This window comes from Geotrypetes seraphini, chromosome 12 (assembly GCF_902459505.1).
Source record: "Geotrypetes seraphini chromosome 12, aGeoSer1.1, whole genome shotgun sequence".
NCBI classification, from domain to species: Eukaryota; Metazoa; Chordata; class Amphibia; order Gymnophiona; family Dermophiidae; genus Geotrypetes; species Geotrypetes seraphini.
In genome coordinates, this window is record NC_047095.1 from 68,828,995 (window position 1) to 68,852,706 (window position 23,712).

At 45.8% G+C, this 23,712-nt stretch overlaps 1 protein-coding gene across 3 annotated transcripts in view; it reads right to left on the reverse strand.

The window, feature by feature from the left end:
- Nucleotides 1-23,712, reverse strand: part of MAST2 (microtubule associated serine/threonine kinase 2) — a 354,118-nt gene that overhangs the window by 312,156 nt on the left and 18,250 nt on the right. For all 3 annotated transcript variants that reach the window (XM_033915410.1, XM_033915412.1, XM_033915409.1), the window contains exon 4: nt 7,891-7,922. In XM_033915410.1, coding sequence (XP_033771301.1) covers nt 7,891-7,922 — 32 coding nt within the window. The remainder of the gene's footprint in view (nt 1-7,890; nt 7,923-23,712) is intronic.

The window sequence follows — 23,712 nt, forward strand, 5'->3', positions numbered from 1 at the left end:
GTTACCTGCGGATCAACCTGAGATATATTTAGACCTTGCAGTGCCTTAGAAATAAAAGAAGATAACTTTTCTTATGGAAAAGACGGAGCGCTGTAGGATCATCCACCTCCTTAGATAGCGCTTCCTCTAACTCCAAATATGCCGTTTCCCCCTCCTCCAGAGCTTCCGGAAGAGCAAGGGATAAACTGGAGTCTGAGGAAGGATCTTTTCCATCCATGGGCACCACTCTGTGCCTTTTTGCCACCAGAGACTCCAGCGGAGGTCTACTGGATGAGAGTAAGGAAAAATTATCCAAATTTAATTCCCTTTGATGTGTAGGCTGAGAGCTCTGCAATAAAAAGGTTTTATGCATTAACATTATAAACTCCAATGAAAATGTCTCCTGACTTAACTCTGCCGGCACTGCTTGTATACTCTCCTGAAGAGAAACCACGGCTCATATAGAAGTTGATGAACCTCCGACTGCCGCTGAAATTTCCCCAGCCGCCAATGTGCAATGAAGCGAAGTGGGCTCCTGCGCGAGTGGAGAACTCGGCCATGCTTCAACTGTGCGGGAAACCAAAGACTCGCTCGCCGCTATATGAATTTCTTCCCCCGCAGCGTCTGAGCAACTGGCAGTACACAGGCCCGATGGTGTTCGGCACTTCCCAAAGCGCAAACACCTCTTAACCTCCTCTGCCGCCATTTGCATGCACACCCCGCGCAAAGAAAAAATACTGCCAAACTGCCTGTAAATCCCACACACAGCACTGCTTAACCCGATTAAATAAATACTCTAACAATAAAAAAATACCCAACCTTAACAGGAAATGTGTTATGGCTGGCAGTTATAAGCTGCCAGAAAAGTACAGCACAGCTAAAGAAATGTGGAACTCTTTTTTTTTTTTTTTTTTTAGGGAAAGAAGAAAAATGTAGAGCCCAAACTAAACCCCTCAAGCCACCAGAGGGGAGGGTGGAGCAGGGACCTGGGGGGGGCCCAGGTGTAACTCCAAAAGCTGGCATCACTCAGTCAGACATCCCTGTCTACCTGAAGAGAAGTCTCAACAGTACAAAAATAATTGTCCTGTCACAGCCAGAATTTAGGAGCTAGTTGAATAGCAACCTTCTGCCTGCTGGAGATAGAGCATATTGAAGATACAGGAGGCGTGCCAGCCAATCAGACCACCTGTTAATCAGTTTCTCTATCTCCACCTGCTGGAATATGTGTGCTATCCCATTAGTCTCTGGATTCATCTGCTGCTGTTGCTAAGGAATGAAGTTGTTGCTATGGTTTATCAAACCTTGGACCCTGTAAATAGAATCCAGCTTTCTTAGAAACATGATGGCCCATCCGCAATAACCATTTTCTCTTTTTCTCTCCGAGAGCTACTGTGATAGTTAAAAGGTCTTTCCCAATTTTTGAGCAGCGTCTCTTTAAGAATGTAATGTAACGGTAACTCGAGGAGCTCTTTGGGAGACTCATCATAGTCCAAGTACTCAGCACTCGGTCCAGTGTCAGCTTCCAATTTGACAGGTAGGGCTTTGCCCAACTGCCTAATATACCTAGTAAAGGAAAGTCTTTCTGGAAGAGATCTTCTTCTGGGAGGCGTTTTCTGTAGACTGTTCTGAAGGTATGCCATAAGACTGTCGCAGATAAAGTAAGTTCACACTCTGAGTCAGATCACAAATCTGAATCATAGAGAAGAGTAGGAGAAGCTATGCGCTGAGAAGAACGATGTCTATGGGAAGGTTTGCGACATCTTCAGTACCAATCCGATGAAGACTATGACAGGATCAATGAGTATCTCGTTTTCGCTTCGAAGCATCAGATCGACGCGATGAGGAATGATGATACCTTGGCATCAAACACTGAGATGAAGAAAAGCACTGATGCTTCGAAGTAGTGGATGAATGCCTCGATGAAGAACGTCGATGAGATGAGCTAGAACATCAATGCGAAGAACGATGCCTAGAGGTAAAACATCGTCGAGATGGGGAATGACAATGCCTTGCAGAAGATCCATGAGAAGTAGCTCGATGCTTTGATGGATAGCTGACATCGGTACCTTGAGGCTTCATAGTGCTATGCTTAGGCTGGGCCAGTAATGAGGGAGTCGATGTTAGCACTTGTAAGCTGTGCAATTTTAACATACAGTATTACCGCGCTCCCTCTGGAAGAACTCATTGAATTTCTCCCTGAAAGTTTACACCGGTACCGATGGTTCATCAGCCAGTACCATCGGTGCAGCAGGTTGACCTTGATGAGGATGCACACCGTGGAGGAGAGACAACCTACAAAGCTAAAGAAAAATGGTGTCGCTGATTGGTCTGCATCAAGAGACTAGATGCTGTTGAGACCTGTAACACTTGCTGGGAAGTTTATGGCTTCTTAGTTGGCCTCCCTGATGCTGTAAGATCTTTCGATGTCGATGCAGGAGTTTTCAATGTCAACGGCTCCAAAGATTTGCCAGTGTCCATGGCCAAGCCAAACAGCTTTTCCTGTTGAATGTGATGGCCTTTGATAGAGTGCTTATGTAAGGTGGAACACCGAGCACAAGATTCGACCCAGTGTTCATGGCCTAAACACTGTAGACAACAACTATGAAGGTCAGTGATAGAAATAGGCCGCTGACACCTATAGCACTTCTTAAAACCTGTTAAAGGTTTTGACATGAATGGAAAAATTTTGTCAGCAAGATTAAACACAATTTTGAAAGAAAACAAGAGACCCGCCGAGGAAAAAAAACCCAAGGTCAAAGCCCGAGTTTAAACAATAAAGGAAAAATAATATATACTTTTTTTTTACTACAGAAGAACAAAAGAAAAGATATTAAAAGAAAAAAACGCTAAGTCAGGAAGGCAATGCAGACTGAACGGAGTCCAGTCAAAAAAGTACTTTGCTCCATGGAAAACGAAGAACTGAAGAATTGCGAGCGGGCATCGAGCAGGAAAGCACTCGCGTATATGCGGTATGAACAGTGGCAAAGTTTCTCAAAACTTAAAGTGACAGGCCTAAGGCTCCCGGGCCTATTCTGATTGGCCCAGGTGCCTTAGGCCCCACCAGTAGGCGGGGCTTTGGGACAGATGGGCCAATCCGGCCTCATTCCATCGTTGGCTGCCTGCCGGACAGGCGGGTTTGGCTCCCATCTGTCCGGCCAACTAAACAAAGGTACGGGTAAGGGGGGTGGGGGTGTCGTGGGGGTCGGCCAAGGGGGTCACGTGTCGGCTGGGGGGTCGGTCGGAGGTTCTTGGGGGGGGGCGGTCATTGGGGGGAGGGGGGTTTGCGTCGAGGGCAGGAGGGCCTGGGATCCCTCCTGCCCGTAATGTAGTGCGGGGTGGGGGTAGGGGGGTCGCCGTGGCCAGGAGGGTTTGGGCTCCCTCCAGGCCCGATATTGTCGGGGAGTTGGCGTGGCAAGAGGGCTTGAGCTCCCTCTTGCCCCGATCGTGTCGTGGAGTCGGGGGGGGGGGGCAAGAGGGCTTGGGCTCCCTCTTGCCCCGATCGTGTCGGGGAGTCGGGGGGGCAAGAGGGCTTGGGCTCCCTCTTGCCCCGATCGTGTCGGGGAGTCGGCGGGGCAAGAGGGCTTGAGCTCCCTCTTGCCCGATGTTGTCGGGAGGGGGAGTAACGGTTTGACGTGGCAGGAGGGCTTGGGCACCCTCCTGCCTGGATCGTTGTGGGGGGGATTCTGTAACCGGTGTTGTTTTTGATAGACACCGGTTACAGAATCCAGCTTTTAGGCGAAGGACTGGCTCCTCCTTCGCCTAAAAGCCCTTCTGTTGGATGTTTGTGGCCTAGGCGTGTTTTTGTTTCATTATGGCTAAAAAGTGTAGACATGCTGTGGGGGTACTTTTAGACGTAGTGGAGATTGGGCGTTTAGGCAGAGGAAGGCCATAATCAAAACATGGACGTTTGTTTTGGTTATGGACACTTTCCCTGCTTCTGGGTTGAACGTTTAGGGACTTAGGCCAAAAGGGGACTTAGATGCTTTTTTTGATTATGCCCCTCCACGGGTCTAAACACTACAGTGGATTGGTGCTCGTTTTTTTGAAAATGTTTTTTTTTTTAATGTTTTTTGCAAAGTTTCCCATTTTATTTATTATTCATCGTAATTTTAGTAACACAAATTGGGTCTTTTTGAATTATTAATTTAGTCTTACAAGATCATTTAAATATTTCATCATATTGGTTGAATACGCATGCACTTTAATAAGAATGACATCACAACAGTAGAGTATAACAGCTAAAGCTTGGCGTTCGGAGTATTCCAGTGCCATTTTGCTTCTTAATGGAAGCTAGCTGCACAGTGAGTATCCTTCGTACAATGTAATAATGATTGTGCGACAATAAGTTATAATATCATCATTTTAAGTATTTTTTTCAATTGTTTCATAGCTTGATTATATGACCCCTGATGAAGCCGCTTTAAAGGCGAAACGGGTTCCATAGGGCTACCAGCTACGTCCTTTGAACAGGTGTACTGGCTAAAGATTACAGTAAAAAGATAAGTGCTGGACTTCTTGTTACATAGTTGCATTATATTTTAGCACTTCAAGATTTAATTTAAGCACAGAGCACTTTACACAAAAAAAACCCCTAAATAATTCTCAGCTCGATGAAAGATACCATCTCCCTGCTTTGACTTATTTACAATCATTGCAGGCATCTGAGAGCTAGAGAAATTTCAATGTGTATTTTTTGACCACAATTATTAGTCATAAGTCCTGTAAGTTTTCATTATAACATACCAAGTAAACAAACACTTGTACAAAAAGTGAATTAGTCTGAGTATAACTTCATAAAGTGTAAATCATACCTTAATACAATTTACAAAGAAAAATTAAAAACTAAGAAAAATTTAACTAAGTCACTTAAGTCCTCAACCTAGGATTCCAAGATTACACATAGACGAAAAATGAAGGAAAAAAATACTACAATATAGCAAGATAAACTACAGATAGTGCTGAGGTAGGAGCATCTTCTATAACTATTGAGCACTTGATTTTCCTTTATCTAGCCGGGACATTGCCAAAAAAGCATTTAATTGTTGAGGTTCAAAGAAAACGTTGGCAAATAATACACGTGCAAGGATATCTCAGATAAAATGTTGCCCCCAGTGAAGTGACTCCTGGTCTCAGGAGAAGAAATTCTCTATGACGCTTTTGAGTTTCCCTTGAAAGATCAAGAAACATTTGAATTTTACATCCAATAAATTCTTTCTGCTTATTTTTGAAGAAAAGCCTCAATAACCACATTTTATCAATTGAAAGAGCTACTGTTAATATCATCATAGATGGTATAGCAATATCTCTGTCTGATGTTTCCAAAATTTCTGATACATTTAATGGTGCTAGATCAGTTATTTTAGTCTGTAGTTGGTTCCCTCCTTTGTTAGGTAAATAATACACTTGGGAAAAAGGTAGCAATGTTTCCTCTGGAATTTGTAGGATCTCCTAAGCATCTCCCTAGGAGTTACCATCGTTAATCTTGGGCAATTAATCTTAAATTATTATTCCTTGCATTGTTCAAGTGTTTCTAACTTCTTCCTAAGATTCACTTGATCTTTAACAAGGGAGTGTTGTACTAATGATTTTGAAACTGTCAGATCCTCTTTTAACGTCTTAAGCTCTTTAGTATGTTGAATCAATTTTGCTTCAACATATTGGAAATTTGGACTGATAGCCTTTGTAAAGTTTGTAATTAAGTCCCATAAAGACTCCAGAGTCACTTGTGCTGGTTTATCCAAAATTAAAAGCCTTTGCTGAGTAAAGAAATGCTCACTGTCTATAGACGCTGATTCTTGTCTTTGTTCCAACTGATTATCTTCACCTCCGGTAAGAACATAAGAACATAAGAAATGCCTGCACCGGATCAGACCTGGGGTCCATCTAGTCCGGTGATCCGCACACACGGAGGCTCAGCCAGGCGTACCCTGGCGAATACCTTAGTCACTCGTATCCCTCAATGTGTCCTGCAAGATGATGTGCGTCCAATTTTCTCTTAAATCCTAGGATGGTGGTTTCCTCCACCATCTCTTCCGGGAGAGAGTTTCAGGCGTTCACCACTCGCTGTGTGAAGCAGAACTTTCTGACATTTGTCCTGGCCGTGTCCCCTCTCAACTTCAGGCCATGACCTCTGGTCTGAGTCTAAGTCACATTTGCCAATGTGAATAAAGCTGTTTCTTGCTCACCATCCTTTCCCCCTGCTGGTGAGTGAGCTTGCTCCATTTTGTCGATTCCTTTTAGTAATTTAAAAGTCTCTATCAGATCCCCTCTCAATCTTCTCTTCTCAAGGGTGAATAATCCCAGTTTTCCGAGGCAATCTTTGTAGCTCAAGTTCTCCATACCTTTTACTAGCTTCGTCGCTCACCTCTGCACCCTCTCCAGCAGTGTTATATCCTTCTTCAGGTATGGAGACCAGTGTTGGACACAGTATTCCAAGTGTGGTCTGACCATTACTCTATAAAGTGGCATTATGACCTCCCTTGATCTACTTATGATTCCCTTCTTTATCATGCCTAACATCCTGTTAGCTTTCTTTGCCGCCACTGCGCATTGAGCCGACGGCTTCAGGGTCCTGTCTATCAGTACCTCCAAGTCTTTTTCTTGTTCGCTCTTCCCCAATGTTATACCTAACAGTTTATACTCATGCTCCTTGTTTTTGCTGCCCAGGTGCATCACTTTGCATTTTTCTACATTAAAACTCATCTGCCAATTTTCTGCCCACCTCTCAAGTTGTTTCAAATCTCTCTGGAGTTACTCACTGTCTTTTTGTGTCCTGATTGCCCGGCATAACTTTGTGTCATCTGCAAACTTGACGATAACACTGGTCATTTCTTTTTCCAGGTCATTTACGAAGATATTGAATAAGATAGGCTCAAGAACCGAGCCCTGAGGCACACCGCTAGTTACTTTCTTCCAGTCTGAGTACTTCCCATTTATGCCCACTCTCTGTCTTCTGTTTTCCAGCCATTTTCCTATCCATCTTAGTATATCCCCTATAGGGACACCCTGAACCAGGGGCTCTGTCTCCAAACTCTCTGACGGTAAACTTCTTGCCTCAGGGGAGAGTTCCTCCCCCATCTCCGGGGTTTCCTCTTCCCCTGGAGAGCTGGTAACTCGGGGTTGCGGGGGTGGGGCTCTCATGTCAGGGCTAAGCGTGGTGTCTGGCCCAGGAGAAGCGACTCTGGTTTCATCGTGTCCAGGTGCCCTCAGCGGGCTGGCTTCTGGCGTCGCAACTGCAGCTCCCTGCATCCTCCGCAAACACTCTTCAATATTGCCAAAGATCGGGACATCGGGGTGCCACGAGGCGCTAGCGGCACTCCTGCCTCTCCTCTTCGGCATCATTGAAGGTAGGCTACACGAGCCGTCAATAATAAGCAGGAAAAAAGTTCTGAGTGGCGCAGTTCAGATGTGATCCTCTCAGCACTTCTGTACCGTGGCCATCTTGACAGTTTGATAACAATTTGATAACTTTATAGAGCATGTACAATTCTTTATAGCATGTTACAATTCTTTGTAACATGTAGCAATACACTGCTTATAATCCACCTAGAACTCTAATTAATGAGGATTCGGTGAGATATAAGATTGCACATTACCTACTAATAGCCCAACATAAGGCCGTAACCAGAAGTTTATCTTAGCCAAGTTCTGATAGTTTACCAAGATGTTGGTAACTTCTAACTGAACAATCAAGAAAAATAGACAAAACATAATGTTATTACTGAAAGGCATATGCAGTGCTGTACATTTTTAAAAACATAAATGTTGGTAATGCTAAAGTTTCTTAATATCAGTCATGATGTAGGGAAAAATGCTTGAGTACCTGAATGTAAACCATTAAGACAACCTCCACTGATAGGTGGTATACAAATAACTTAAATTTAAAAAATGAAGAAAAGAAAATATACTTACAAACTTCCTCTTCTAGGGAGACTCAGTTCCTTCTGAAAAACAGAAAAAAAATTAACATAATTATCAATAGAAAATTAGGTTCTTACCTTTGGTAATCTTCTTTCTGTCAATCTATAAAGTAGTCTGTACAATAGGTGTTCAATCCATTCCCATAAACCGGGTAATGCAAAAAGCCACACACATTTTCGGCTCCTCCCATAAAGCAAAGGAGCACAGAGTCCACTACAGTTGAGCCCAAAAGCAATTGAATATCACTAGAACAAAACTTATATAGAAGAGGGCATAGGAAACTTCCCCACAAACATAGCAGGACCAGGAAACAAGAAAAACATGCACAAACATGCCAGCAATAAGAACCAACCTGCTATGTGCAATGAGCACAAACTCTAAATTAGCCAGCGGCTGTAGCTTCCCTCAAAGTGTAAGTGTCAAGCCTTTCCTGTTTAAAGGTGCACAGCAGTTCTAGTTCGCTTACGGTGCATCCAGATGCGACCAGATTTCTCAGGGGGTGGTCACTTCTCTTGCGGCCACATTGCTTGTGGTAAGCAGCCACAAGTTTCTCTCAAAGCTCACTCGACCAGGAGTGTCGCAGCTTTGTGGATGGAGTCTCAAGTGGTTCATCCGGCTGAGATTTGTAGAGCGGCTGCTTGGACTTTCCTTCATACCTTTAATTCCTTCACAAGGTTTTACAGAGTGGATATGGTGGCTCGATCTAATACCACTTATGGGTCCTCAGTGTTGAGGGCAGGCTCTTCTGTCCCACCCTAGACATTGGGATGTAACAGAATGGAAGATTAGGTTCTTACCTTTGGTAATCTTTCTGTTAATCCATGGAGGAGTCTATATGGCCCGCCCTCTGTCTATGCTGATTCTTTCTGTATCACCTGCATTTTCTGCCTTAGGTCAAAGTATCTTCCAACCAGCAGATGGGCCTTGTGGGGAATCATTCTACATAAGGCTAAGACCACCAGAATAGGAGCCTGAAATGGCTCTACCTTGTCTCTGGCACACCACTGTTGGAAAGCTCTCCAAGTTTTTGCATAAGCAGCCATAGTTGAAGGCTTCTTGGATCTAAAAAAAGAGTGGCAATGACATCAGAGTAGCCTCTTTGAATCAAGGCCTTGCACTCAAGAGCCGTGCTGTAAGATCAAAGCACTGGGGATTCTCCATAGGAACTGGTCCCTGACCGAAAAGGTTGTGAAAAGAGGAAGCTTGAGGCTCTAGTCCCACTGAAGACGGATGAGATTCACATAACACAGATGGCGAGGCTAGTCTGGGCCCACTAGGATCACCAGGCCTGGATAAGTCACGATCCTGTGGATGACTCAACCCATCACTGAACAAGGCGGAAAGATGTAGAGGAGTTTCCAAGTTGGCCAAGGCTGAACCATTGTGTTAGACCTAAGCTTCCTGGCTCTGATCTGTGACTGAAGAAGCACTTGACTTTTGAGTTCCTAGCAGAAGCCATCAGGTCTATCATTGGTCTGCTCCAATGACGCACAATGAGACAGAATGCTCACTGCAAGAGAGACCACTCTCTAGGATCTAGGTGCTGTGGCTTGCACAATTTCCACTCTAGCCACGTGCACCGCAGAACTTGAAGATGCATGTCCACCCATTGGAAGCATCTGTACCTCCCGACTTATGTGAGCACTTCTGGTGCCTCCCTGCCAATTTACTTATGCCACTGCATTGGGGTTGTCAGAAAACACCTTTACCGCTCTGCCTTCCAGGGTGTTTTCTAGAGCTCTTAACACCAACCGTATGGCTCAAAGCTCCAAATGGTTGATTGACCACCCCACTTGATGGAGAGTCCAGCCAGAAAGACACCTGCCCTTCAGCAGGGCCTCTGCTGTCTCTTTCCAGGGGAGTAGCATCTGAAGGGGATGATGCTGAGGAGACCACCAAGACAAGAGGGACTCCTACAGAAGCCGCATATGTGCCCTGGCACAGGGTGCAACCTCCATGGAGGCTGCCAATGGAACCCAATACTTGAAGGTAATGTCAGCCATTGGGAGTCGGAAGCGCTTAGAGATCCATGATCTGTTTCCAGAGAAATTACAGGCCAGTAAGACTGACTTCTGTGGTAAGCAAATTAATGGAAATGCTTTTAAAACAGACAATGGTCAAGCTTCTGGAATCCGGTGGATTACAGGACCAGAGGCAACATGGATTCACTAGAGGTAGGTCTTGTCAGACAAATCTGATCAATTTCTTTGACTGGGTGACCAGAGAACTGGATAGAGGATGTGCACTAAATGTGATTTTAGCAAAGTCTTTGACAGTGTTCCACACAGTCGGCTAACAAATAAACTGAGTGCTCTTGGCACGTGCCCCAAAGTAACAGGCTGGGTCAGGAACTGGTAAGTGAAGACGACAGAAGTTAGTGGTCAATGGAGATCGCTCTGAGAAAAGGGATGTTACCAGTGGTATGCCACAAGGTTCTGTTCTTGGGCCTATTTTTTTAAACATTTTTATAAATGATATTGCTGAAGGTTTGTCAGGTAAGATTTGCCTCTTTGTGGATGATACCAAAATCTGCAATACAGTAGACATATCGGATGGTGGGAAAGACATGAAGGAAGACCTGGAAAAGCTTGGTCTGAAATTTGGCAACTAAAATTTAATGCTAAGAAATTCAAGGTCATGAATTTGGGCTGCAAAAACCCAGGGGAACGGTACAGTTTAGGGGTGAAGAACTTATGTGCACAACAGAAGGGCGAGACTTGGATGTGATTGTATGTGATGATCTTAAAGGTGACAGCGAAAACTAGAAGGATGCTAGAGTGCATAGGAAGAGGTAGGGCCATTAGGAAAAAGGAGGTACTGATTCTCCTGTATAAGACTCTGGTGAGACCGCATCTTTAGAAGATGCAGGTAATTGAGGACAGCAGCATGCTGGATTTTAAGAGAAAATGGGATAAGCATGTGGGATCACTTCAAGGAAGAAATTAGGGGGTGGGTCATTAGAGTGGGCAGACTTGTTGGGCCGTGGCCCTTTTCTGCCGTCATCTTCTATGTTTCTATGATATAAAAAGGATGGAGTCGGTCCAGAGGAAGGCTACTAAAATGGTGTGTGGTCTTCATCATAAGGCGTATAGGGACAGACTTAAAAGTCTCAAAATGTATACTTTAGAGGAAAAGCGGGAGAGCGGAGATAATTGAGGCCAGCAGCATGCCAGATTTTAAGAAAAGATGGGATTGGCATGTGGGATCTCTTCATGGAGGTAGTTAGGGGGTGGGTCATTAGTGGGCAGACTAGAAGGGCCGTGGCCCTTTTCTGCCGTCATTTTCTATGTTTCTATGATAGAGACATTTAAATACCTGCATGGCATAAATATGCATGAGTCGAGTCTCTTTCAATTGAAATGAAGCTCTAGAATGAGAGGGCATAGGATGAAATTAAGAGGTGATAGGCTCCAATCAAAGGAAATACTTTTTTATAGAAAGGATGGTAGATGTGAGGAACAGTCTCTCGGAAGAAGAAGTGGAGGCAGAGACTGTGTCTGAATTCAAGAAGGCATGGGATAGACACATGGGTTCTCTCAGAGAGAGAGAGAGATCATGGTTACTGCAGATGGGCAGACTAGATGGGCCATTTGGCCTTCATCTTTCATCATGTTTCTATGTTTCACACCCCTTGGGGCTGTATCAGGGGCTGAATTACACCAGAAAATGCTAACTCAAGATCTCATTTATCTAGCAGTTACAAATTGTTGCCAGTCAGATAGGAATGAAGTGATTTGGCCAGAGGGGTGAAAGACTGGCATAAGATAAGTAGAGTAGCAGAATTTTGAAATAAGAGGAGAAATAAAAGCAAAAGTAAAAATCCCAAGTGGTTGTACAAGATGGTTCATAGCAGTACTGCTCAACACAGAGGTCAGTTTCAGAGATAATGCTATAAGATGATCTATTTTTGGCTCAGTAGTTATTAAAAAAAAAATCTGCCAATGGAATGGAGGACATATTTTATGATTTCAGTACAAACTGAATATACAAAAATCTACATCCATGTGCCCTAATGCGCGACTCTAAAAGATTCTCAGTGCTCACATTTTGAATTCTATTAGTATCACAGCTGAACAAAAGTTATTATGTTTTTCTACAACCTAAATCTAAAGAATACATAACAGCTAAACCCCTGCTATCAGAAACAAATTTCAGTTAACACCAACTGCTACTTTAGGCAGTTTAAAAATGGTAAAAAAAAATCACCAGTATAATTTTACAGGTTAAGAATAATACTCCATGGTTTACATTTCTAGTGTAACAGCATCAAATGCCAGGGGGATCCGGAAGGTTCGCCCCCCACATTTCGCCCCCAGCAATTCGCCCCTCACATTTCGCCCCCGCACATTTCGCCCCCCGGATGTTTCGCCCCCACACATTTCGCCCCCGCACATTTCGCCCCCCGGATGTTTCGCCCCCACACATTTCGCCCCCGCACATTTCGCCCCCGCACATTTCGCCCCTTTGGATCTAACGGGAGGACCAGGGACCACCCATTCTACCAACGGAGCGCTCCAGATCCAGCAGGATCCACAGGGAGGACCAGGACCCACCCACAGCCCCCAAGTTGCCACGGTCCCGCCTGGCCATGTGGGGGAAGGGCGCCAAACTCTTCGAGCGAGCGAGCAGCGCCGCCCCCTCTACCGGATCGGCTCCCCTCCCCACGGCGGTCGCGCGGAACGAGAGGGGCAAGGTCCAGCTGCCAGAGCCCAATCATCCATTCAAAAGTGTAGGTTTTTTTTTTGTTTTTTTTGTAGAGGCAGGCGGCACGGAGGCGAAGGCACGCCGCAACCAGGGCGGCGGACATAAACCGGGTTGGTGCGGGCCGCCCCCCCTCCCTCTGTGAAAATCGGAAAATTGTGGCCCTGCAAAGGCTCCGAGTTGGAGACCACCGACCCAGCCATACATACAGCATATTTATACCACAATCATGTTCCTCTGAATACGCCCAAGGAACCACAGCAGGCCACGGTTAGAGTCGAGCGGCCGGCAGCAGCATGGCCTCACAGCACAGAAATCGGGGGAGCTCGCGGCCTGCCGCAGCCGGCCGCCGACCGCGGTCCCCGGATCTGTCCCATCGACCGCGGTCCCTGGATATGTCCCCTCTCAGTGGCCGCGTGCTGAGCGGCCCAAACCCAGCTACCCCACCTCCCAGCGCGCCGCGCAGCCGGAGACGGCGGCGGCACCGCGAAGCCCATGGAGATGGGCCGCAGAAGACAGGCGCAACCCACCCCCCGACCACGTCGGGGCCAGCGGCCCACGGCACAGCCTGCACCGGCCGGCGACTTCCTACCCGGCAGCGGCCCAACTCCCCCATGCAGGCATCCCGCGGGCGGCGGTCCCACACTCCAGCGAGCAGCCGTAGGAGAGGACACAGGACCTGATCGCCGCGGGAGCCGGCGGCCGCAAAGGTGAAGTAACAGTCGAGGGGGGAGGAAGGGAAGCTGCCTCTCTCTTGGGATCGCCATAACGAAAGGGCGACCTCCCTTCCGCTCACCCCTCGAGCAGGTCAAGGTAGCTCCGGGACCAGGCAGCTTGACGGCAGCGGCTGTGGCAGCAGTAGGAGCTGGCGGCGGTGGCAGCCAGGGTTGGGCCGGGGGCCCCGGGGCCAGCATCACATCCATCCCGGACTCGCTGGGAGGCCCCTTTGCCAGCGTGCTGTCCTCGCTGCAGAGACCCGGCATCCCCAAGACGGCACTCGTCAAGAGCAGCATGTTTTGAGGGCCGGCAGCAGGGCTTCGGTGTTGGACTTTGGTTTTTAAACAAAGTATAAATATTAGTTGAATGCAGGGGCGAAATGTGTGGGGGCGAAATGTGCGGGGGCGAAATGTGTGGGGGCAAAACATCCGGGGGGCGAAATGTGTGGGGGCGAAATGTGTGGGGGCGAAATGTGTCTGGGGGCGAAATGTGTCTGGGGGCGAAATGTGGGGGGCGAAATGTGAGGGGCGAATTGCTGGGGGCGAAATGTGGGGGGCGAAACTTCCGTGAACCAATGCCAGGTGCATAGCAATATTTAGTCTTTCCAAAAGCCTCAGAAGGTACCCCCAGCTAGAGGTCTGCACGGGAACGGGGATCGTGGGAATCCCGTGGGGATCCCGAAGGGATCCCCCCCTGGCCCACGGGACTCCCACTGGGACGCCCCCTGGCCTACGGGACTCCCACGGGTAGGCCATGCAGCTGAGAGACAAGTCCGGCGTTGCGGCGGAAACAGCCATGCTGAGCAGTGAGCTCAGCACGTACACAGCTGAAAGCCTTGCTTGCTGATTGGTCCTGCAGCACGGCAGGGCGGGATCAGCAAGCAAGGCTCTCAGCTGTGAACGTGCTGCTTGTTTACTCTATGGCTGCAGGTCTCCTTTCTCTGGGGCACCAGACTTCCCTCATACAAAGGCCAGGAATGCAGTAGGGGATGCCTCGGTAGGCTGGACTGCATCACGGCACTTGCTCACTGCTCAGCCACTGGGAACCCAGATTCGGTCCTGTTCTGGGTGGAGGACACTTGGGGGGAGGGGAGGAGGGGCTTGTTTGCACCATCGTGCTGGCTCACCACTCTGCCGGCAAAAGCACAGAGTCTGTCCCATTCTAGGGAGAGAAAACCTAACAGGGACCTGGCTGCACCACAATTCTGGCTTCTAGAAAGCACAATGGACTTGGGGGGGGGGGGGGGATCTAACAGTGTGTGGCACCATTTGGACCCATGTAGACTTGCACGGCCATTCTGATGCTGACCTGAGGTCCTTTTCTCTCCAGCATCTTCCCACTCCTCCATTTCCATCCAGCATATGCCCTCTCTCTCTCTCTCTCTTTCTCCTTTCCATCCAGCATCTGCCCCTCCCCCTCTTTCCATCCAGCATCTGTCCCTGTCTCCTGCTTCTGCCCAGCATCTGATCTGTCTCCTCTCTTCCTCCTTTCTGCCCCCTGTCATCCCATCCATCATCCACCCTTCTTTCTCCCCCTTCCATCCAGCATTTGCCCATCTTTCCCCCCTTTCAGCCCAGTATCTGCTTCATTTCAGTGTCTGCCCCATCTTTCTCTTTCCTCCCTTCCATCTGTATCCTCCGCCTCTCCTCCTTTCCATTCAATGTCTTCCTCTCCTCTCCTTTTCTTTACATCCATCATCTGTCTTTTTCTCTCTCCCCAGGCATTCCAGCTTATCTTATCTTTCCCCTTTCATCCAGTGTGTCTGATCCCTCCCCCTTTCTATCTACAGTCTTCTCCTCTCACCTCCTACATCCAGTATCTACCCCCTCCCACCTGGCACCTCAGCCGCCGCCAGACTGATGCAAAGCCTTCCCTCCGATGTCAGCTCTGACTTTGGGGGAAGACTTCTGGGTTGGCTACATATGGTGTGCTGCAGGCTGCCTCCAACCCCTGCTGTTATCTGGACTCGAATGAAGTGGTGGGAGGGAGTGCATTTTTGGACACAGAAGTCATGAACTGGGGAGAGAGGAAGGGAGGGAAAGAGATGCTGAGATGGGGGTCAGTGAGCGGGAAAGAGAGATGGTTGTGTACACATGGCAAATGGAAGAAAGAGGAGAATTTTTGGTCGTGGGGAGGGAGGTATAGAACATGATAGGGAAGAAAAAGATGAGAGTGAGAAATGTGGTGTGGCAAGGGAACAATGGGACAGATTGAAAGGGATGCAAGAGGGAGGAATGTTGGACAGTGGTGAAGGGAATGGAGGGAGAGATGTGGCATGGTGCTGAAGGGGTGATAGAAGGAGAAATGTTGGGAATGTGGCTGGTGATGGGCAGGCACGAAAGATGAGAAAGGGATAAATGCTGGACCATGGTAGGAGGAACCAATGGACAGCAACAGAAGAATTTACAGAAGATGGGAAAGTGGAAAAAAGAAACCGGGATCAACTTGATGGAAAAATAAGTTTCCAGACAACAAAGGTAAAAACCAGAATTTATTGACTAAAATATGTTAGCTTTGGGAAATTTATATAGCAGATGTCTTTGTATTTTGTTCAAAAGAAAATGAAATGCATTTCTGGTTTTATTTCTACAGTGTTGAAGTACTTGCTGATCCTTGCTGTGACTGGTGGGGATCCCCAAGCACCGCCAGCAGAGGACTTCCTCTAGAGGCGGCCAGAACTCAACTCCACCAAGCACAGCAGTCGCTGGCAACATCCATGAGCCATTGAGGTGCCAGCATCTGTGACTCAGGGACGCTATTGCTGCCTGCCAAGTTTGGCAAAAGGGACCCCCGGCCAACTGCAAAGGAAGTCCTCAGCTGACAGCTTGGGGGTTCTCATCAGCTGAGTATTTATATTTTATATTTACATTAGAGGTTCTGGTAGAAATGCATTTACAAAGTATGTATTCTTCCCAATTAATATTTCCAAATTAATAAAGTCTCTTTGCTTATTTGTAAATGGGTCTCTACCAGAGCCTTTAATTCAGTAGCATAATTAAATAACTATTTCTGAAGTTTTTAGGGATGGGTGGGGACAGAGGGGATTCCTCGCTGGGACGGAGGGGATTCCTCGCGGGGATGGGTGGGGACGGAGGGATTCCTTGCGGGGACGGGTGGGATTTCTGTCCCCGCGCAACTCTCTACCCCCAGCACAGTTATTGCAAAACAATCTATATGCCATTGTGTTTTACCTCTGTGAGTGATTTTAAATCCATAGTAGTGTATTTCATGAAGGCATTAGACTGATTCATTAAATTCTGCCACTGACTACCCACAGAAATGAATCATCTTATTTTCAAAATACTGTATAACTCTCTTGAACAGAACTGAAAATTAAATGTTTTTAACTTACCTGCAACCCTCTTCTTCGCAAAATACTTGAATCATCCATGTTGTGAAGTTTCAGTTACAAAACACATCAGACATTCTTAGACAGAGTGGTTCTTTTGATGCTCATGTGCTGCTTCATTTAAGTTGAAAACTATAAGCAAAGTCATGAAGCTTGGAACATGATTGGTATGCCTATCAATGTTCCATTATAACATTTAAAGACAAATCAAACTCTGAGTTGTCCATTATGCGAGTCTCATCCATAGCCTCTAACAATTATACTATAACTAATTATCACCTTTCTGGAACTGTATGTTCAGACTGTCACAGAAAGTTAAAAAAAAAAAAAATTCAAATTCTACTGAATTATTTCCCCCCCCCCACCCCCCGTCATTTATTTAAAAAAAAAAACAACAACAAACAAACAACAAAACAAAACCCTGTGTTTTTGTTCACATACAAAACTGTCATAAGGCTTATAGTTTTGCAAATAAATTGCCATGTTACATCTTTGAAAAAAGAAAACAATATCCAATATTCTTCAAACAAATAAATTGATAGTAAATAAAATGAATTTATTTCTATACCAATCAGGATAGCTTCCTTTATAAAAACTAATGTCAAAAGCATTTAGAAGCTGTGATGCTTTTTGTTTGCTTCCTTTGTCGTCAAAATAATCTTCATCTCCTCCTCCATTAAATGGCAAAGAGTAGGGAGTATGGAAGAATACTCTTCCTTGGCACCTTGGATAATTGTTACGGTCTGAAAAATGCCAAGAGATCTGGTGCATGTGTTGCGAGTGTCAGCATTTAAGAATCCAAATCCTCATTCATGTACTAAGCATTCAGAGCAGAATTAATCATACTGTCAAAAAGTAGCACCTTGAAGCACTGCCCACTTGTACATACTATAGAGTATTTCAGAGGGTTTTTTTTCCCAAACTGATTCTTAATATTTGGTATTGTTATAAGGCTTTCTGAAGAGATTCCCAGCACAGGAATATAAATTCTTTGAGTTTGGCTGTATAAATGATTTCCATTTCTCCCCTCCCAATTCTCTTTTCTACTCCAGGTTTGTTTTCTAAACTCACACACCATAAATGGTATAAAAAAAATGTAATATATAAAAGAATTCTTTAAAATACATGAAATGATTGAATGTCCCTTAAGTGTAGAAAAAAAAAAAAAAGCACGCACACACACTACACAATGAAAATAAAGAGAGCAATATTTTTTAGCAAAGCAAGAAGCAGCATGGCTTACCACTGTTTGCAAGATATATTCAATAACTTATTTACAACTTCTGAGGATAAATGCTGCATAAATAATCAATTTTTAAAAAACATCCTTCAAAAATATATGCAAAACGCATTGGAAACAATATTCATCAAATTTTTTAACAAAGGAACACATAGGAAGAGTTTTAATCACCAAGTCTCAATATGAAATATGAGAAAAGACAAGACAACTCCACACCCTAAATGCCTTCCATAATGCCGCTTTTGATTTCCACAGATCTGAGAAAGAAAAAAAAAATCTGAATCAAAAGACCAAAGGCTGAAGCATTTGTAAGGATTTGCCATGTGCAGAGAAATAATTTGACAATATCCAAACATGGTAGCAAAGAATGTCATATAAAAAAGCTACAACTCCATTCCAATCAAAAGCCGTCTTGTGGATGGTTTCCAAAGTCCATAGTGGTACATCCTTGTGAGAGCTAATAAATCCACATCATGTCTGATGAACTTCCTCCATCTGTAGCTGAAACAAGTGTATTATGAATTCAGCTTGCACAGTCTTTGTGAGCCCCACATCAGTGCAACCAACCATACACAGGCTATAAGCAGCTTATTTGCATAGGGCGTTAACAGTAAAAAAGCAAACAGGCAACTCGCTGGTCTTTAAAGCTGAAGCATTCCTATAATGCAACGTAAAACTGAATGCTCAATTGTCAAGACAGAACAACCCCAATGTAATTACTGCATAAAATTCTTCAGACCTGGGACTAAACTATAGCTCTTCTTTTGATGCAAAACTGTAGAATTCATCTGTTACATTCAGAAAACATCTGAATCTCAGTGCAACAGTATTAATTAATTATGCACAGAACTGAAACCCAAAGTGCGCGATGACAAAGGCACAACGACAACCCAGCGCAGACAACTGCTTTGTCATGCAGCTCCTGATTGGGGTAGCCCAACTTTACTACAGGAAGAGGCGGTCAGAGCAGACCCCAAATAAGTGAGTCCGCAATTCGTGAACCGCAAATTTGCGGGGGAACACTGTATAGCAAACAGTAAAAACAACGATTTTAGGACTTTTCAGGTGGGGGAAACACAGGGGGATATGCTGAAACCTTCAAACCTGCAAAATGCAGCGTTCTCCCCCCCCCCTCCCGATTCACCTCACAGGTTAACACAAGAAAAAAAATGTGGAACCAGATCCTGGACTTCCACGAGTATAAAACTGTAACGTTTATTGGTGTATAAGACAAATAAAATGTATCACAATGTACTAAAAGTCATACTCATTTCAACAGTGTAAGAACAATGTTTGCACTGCATTAAAGATGACCAGACCCTAAACGGGCCATGTTTCGGCTTTATCTAGCCTACCTCAGGGGTCCTAAAGGAATATGATAATACATAAACCAGACAAAAAAACATACAAATAATAAAGGAAAATCGCAAAAGAAAAAGCAAGTCAGACTATGACCAAAAACCATCAGTGTATAATCAGTATCCTATATAATAAAACCCTAAGGGGTTTGTGTTCCCTGCCACTGTGGTGTGTGATCCGTGGCCGTGTTCCATTTTAGAACCCGGCAGCAGGGAACACTCTGGCCACTCCCCTCCTCCCGCCCTCACTCACCAACCGCTGCTGCTGGAGGAAGCTGCAGGCAAGCTCCCAGCAGTGCCAAAGCCGCATCATCACCGCCCAGTACCGCTGCCGACGCCGCTCTTCAAAGGAGCCTGGTGAGAATAGCGGCCGCCTGTAACAAACTTCGCAGGCCGCTCAGCACCTCAGTAGCACGTTTCCTCTGACGTACGTGATCGCGTACAATCAATAAATATGTGGATATGGAGATGGTGTGAGGAAGAAGGGTTCCACTTCGTGAGGAACTGGACAACGTTCTGGGGCAAGAGCAAGCTCTACAGGAGAGATGGACTGCACCTGAGCGCGGCGGGAACAAGACTTCTCGTCAAGAGAGGAATAGAACAGGCTTTAAACTAAGAGGAAGGGGAAAGCCGGCAGTCAACCTAGCGTCAACGATTCGGATGACGGTATCCCATGAAGATACTAAGGGGAAAAAAGGCTGGGAAGAAACAAGGGACAAATTACAGGAGTCAACTAACCCAGAAGTGGAGGTTAGAAAGATTGTAGCAAAAGAGAAGAGACCAAAGACCAAAGCACAGGGAAAGGAAATGAGGACGACAAAATGCCAGGATCTAAATTGCATATATGCTAATGCAAGGAGCCTAAGAAACAAAATGGAGGAACTAGAAGCCATGGCCAATGCAGAGGACAGACATCATTGGAATCTCTGAAACGTGAATACAGGAACAAAGTCTACAGCGGCCAAAACAGCAGTCAGGGAGGCTAAGCTTCAAATGGAAGAAACTCTAGTGAAGAACATTAAGAAAGGGGACAAATCCTTCTTCAGGTACATTAGCGACAGGAAAAAGAACACAAACGGAATAACACGCCTTAGAACGCCAGACGGGGATTATGTGGAAACAGATTCCAATAAAGCCAAACTACTGAATGATTACTTCTGTTCAGTCTTTACCTGTGAGGCACCAGGGCACGGGCCACGGCTGGAAACAAAGCAAAGCATGGAAGACCCATTTCAGAATTTTGAGTTCACAACTGCTGATGTTTACAGAGAACTGTCAAGACTCAAGATGAACAAAGCCATGGGACCGGACAATTTGCACCCAAGAGTGCTCAGAGAGCTATGCGATGTTCTGGCAAAACCGTTTGCCATGCTCTTCAATCTCTCCCTAAGTACGGGGAGAGTCCCCCTGGACTGGAAAACAGCTAACGTCGTTCCTCTGCACAAAAAGGGTTGCAGAGCAGAGCCTGCGAATTACAGACCGGTGAGTCTCACATCAATAGTGTGTAAACTCATGGAAACTCTACTTAAAGGTAAATTAGACACGATATTGGATGAGGGGAATCTAAGGGATCCCTGCCAACATGGATTCACTAGGGGCAGGTCATGCCAATCTAATCTTATCAGCTTCTTTGATTGGGTGACAGGAAAGCTAGACTCGGGAGAGTCTCTGGACATAGTGTACTTGGATTTCAGTAAAGCTTTTGACAGTGTCCCACACCGTAGACTATTAAACAAGATGAAATCGATGGGGTTAGGTGAGAAACTAACTGCATGGGTCAATGATTGGCTGAGTGGAAGACTTCAGAGGGTGATGGTCAACGGCACCCTCTCTGAGACTTCGGAGGTGACCAGCGGATTGCCGCAGGGCTCAGTCCTGGGACCATCCCTTTTCAACATATTCATAAGGGACTTGACCCGAGGGCTTCAGGGTAAAGTAGCACTGTTTGCCGACGATGCCAAACTGTGTAATACAGTAAGCGAAAGCAATCTCAAGGATAGCATGACGCATGATCTGATCACGTTGGAAAACTGGTCCTCGATATGGCAGCTGGGCTTCAATGCTAAGAAGTGTAAGGTCATGCATCTCGGCAGCAGAAATCCATGCAGAACATACACCTTGAATGGAGAAACACTAGCTATGACTTCAGAAGAACGGGACTTGGGAGTAATCATCAGTGCAGACATGAAGGCTGCCAAACAAGTAGAGAAGGCCTCATCCAAGGCAAGGCAAATGATGGGATGTATCAATAGAAGCTTCGTTAGCCGCAAACCTGAAGTCATAATGCCACTTTACAGAACCATGGTGAGACCTCATCTGGAATACTGTGTGCAATTCTGGAGGCCACATTACCGTAAAGATGTGCTTCGAGCTGAGTCAGTCCAGCGGATGGCCACTAGAATGGTCTCCGGACTCAAGGGTCTCTCATACGAAGAAAGACTGGGCAAATTGCAGCTCTATACTCTAGAAGAGCGCAGGGAAAGGGGTGACATGATAGAGACATTTAAGTACGTTACAGGTCGTGTCGAGGTGGAAAATGACATATTCTTTCCCAAGGGACCCTCGGTCACAAGGGGGCACCCGCTCAAACTCAGAGGAGGGAAATTTAATGGTGACACCAGGAAGTATTTCTTCACAGAAAGGGTGGTGGATCAGTGGAACAAACTTCCGGAGCAGGTGATCAGAGCCACCAGCGTGCTCGACTTTAAGAATAAATGGGACATCCACGTGGGATCCCTGCGAGGGTCGAGTTAAGGAGCTGGGTCATTAGCACTCAGACTTAATGGGGTGGGTCAGTAGAGTGGGCAGACTTGGTGGGCTGTAGCCCTTTTCTGCCGTCATCTTTCTATGTTTCTATGTTTCTATGTGGTGGAATGAGGAAAACAAATGGGATTCAGCACTGCCGGGATACAAGCTCTATCGCCAGGACAGGTCAGGACAGAAAGGAGGAGGAATAGCCCTATACGTAAAAGAAAGCATACAATCGACAAGAATGGACACAGCGGAGACGACCAACAAACTGGAATCGCTATGGGTTAAAATACCGGGTAGGAAAGGGCATGAAATAAAGATGGGCCTATGCTATCGTCCACCCGGGTACACCAGAGATATTGATAAAGAAATGGATGCCGAGATGATGTGAGAATGCAAAAGAGCTTACACGGTTGTTATGGGAGACTTCAACTACCCCGGGATAGACTGGAGTCTTGGAAGCTCAAGATGCGCTAGGGAGACAGAATTCCTGGAGGCTATACAAGATTGCTTCATGGACTTCTCGAGGACTGGAATTGCCTACCCCTGCCTTAGGCCAACACTGAGATACACAAATCATAAAACTCCATAGCTGTCTAACTGAAATAAAGAACTGGATGACTGCAAACAAACTACAACTTAATGCCTCAAAGACTGAACTCCTCTGGATACACAAAAACACCTGCACATACCCCCGCCCATCCTTTTCCTGGGGAAATGACACACTTACAGCTAAAGATAATGTCTGCAGCCTAGGAGTGATCCTGGACTCAAATCTATCACTCTCAAATCATATATCAAACTTAGTGTCTTCATCCTTCTACTTCCTCCGTCAACTGAAGTGCATCCATCCTTACTTTTCAGAAACCGATTTTGCCCAACTACTGCATGCGTTTGTATTATCCCGTTTAGACTATTGCAACACACTACTAGTGGGCTGGTGGGCAGGGGCAAAAGATATAAATGCTGGACTATGGTAGGAGGAACCAAAGGGCAGCAACAGAAGAATTTATAGAAGACCGGAAAGGGGAAAAAGAAACTGGGACCAACTTGATGGAAAAATAAGTCTCCAGACAACAAAGGTAAAAAAACGGAATTTATTGACTAAAATATGTTAGCTTTGGGAAATGTATATAGCAGATGTCTTTGTATTGTGTTCAAAAGAAAAGGAAATGCATTTCTGGTTTTATTTCTCCAGTGCTGAAGTACTTGCTGACCCTTGCTGTGGCTGGTGGGATCCCCAAACACTGCCAGCAGAGGACCTCCTCTAGAGATGGCCAGAAATCCCCTCCACCTAGCGCAACAGTCACTGGCAGCATCCATGAGCCACTGAGGTGCCAGCATCTGTGACTCAGGGACGTTACTGCTGCCTGCCAAGCTTGGCAAAAGGGATCCCCGGCCAACTGCAAAGGAAGTCCTCAGCTGACAGCTTGGGGGTTCTCATCAGCTGAGTATTTATATTTTATATTTACATTAGAAGTTCTGGTAGAAACGCATTTACAAAGTATGTATTCTTCCCAATTAATATTTCCAAATTAATAAAGTCTCTTTGCTTATTTGTAAATGGGTCTCTACCAGAGCCTTTAATTCAGTAGCATAATTAAATAACTATTTCTGAAGTATATAGGGACGGGCGGGGACGGATTTGATTCCAGCGGGGACAGGTTTGACTCCTAGTGGGGACGGGTTTGATTTCT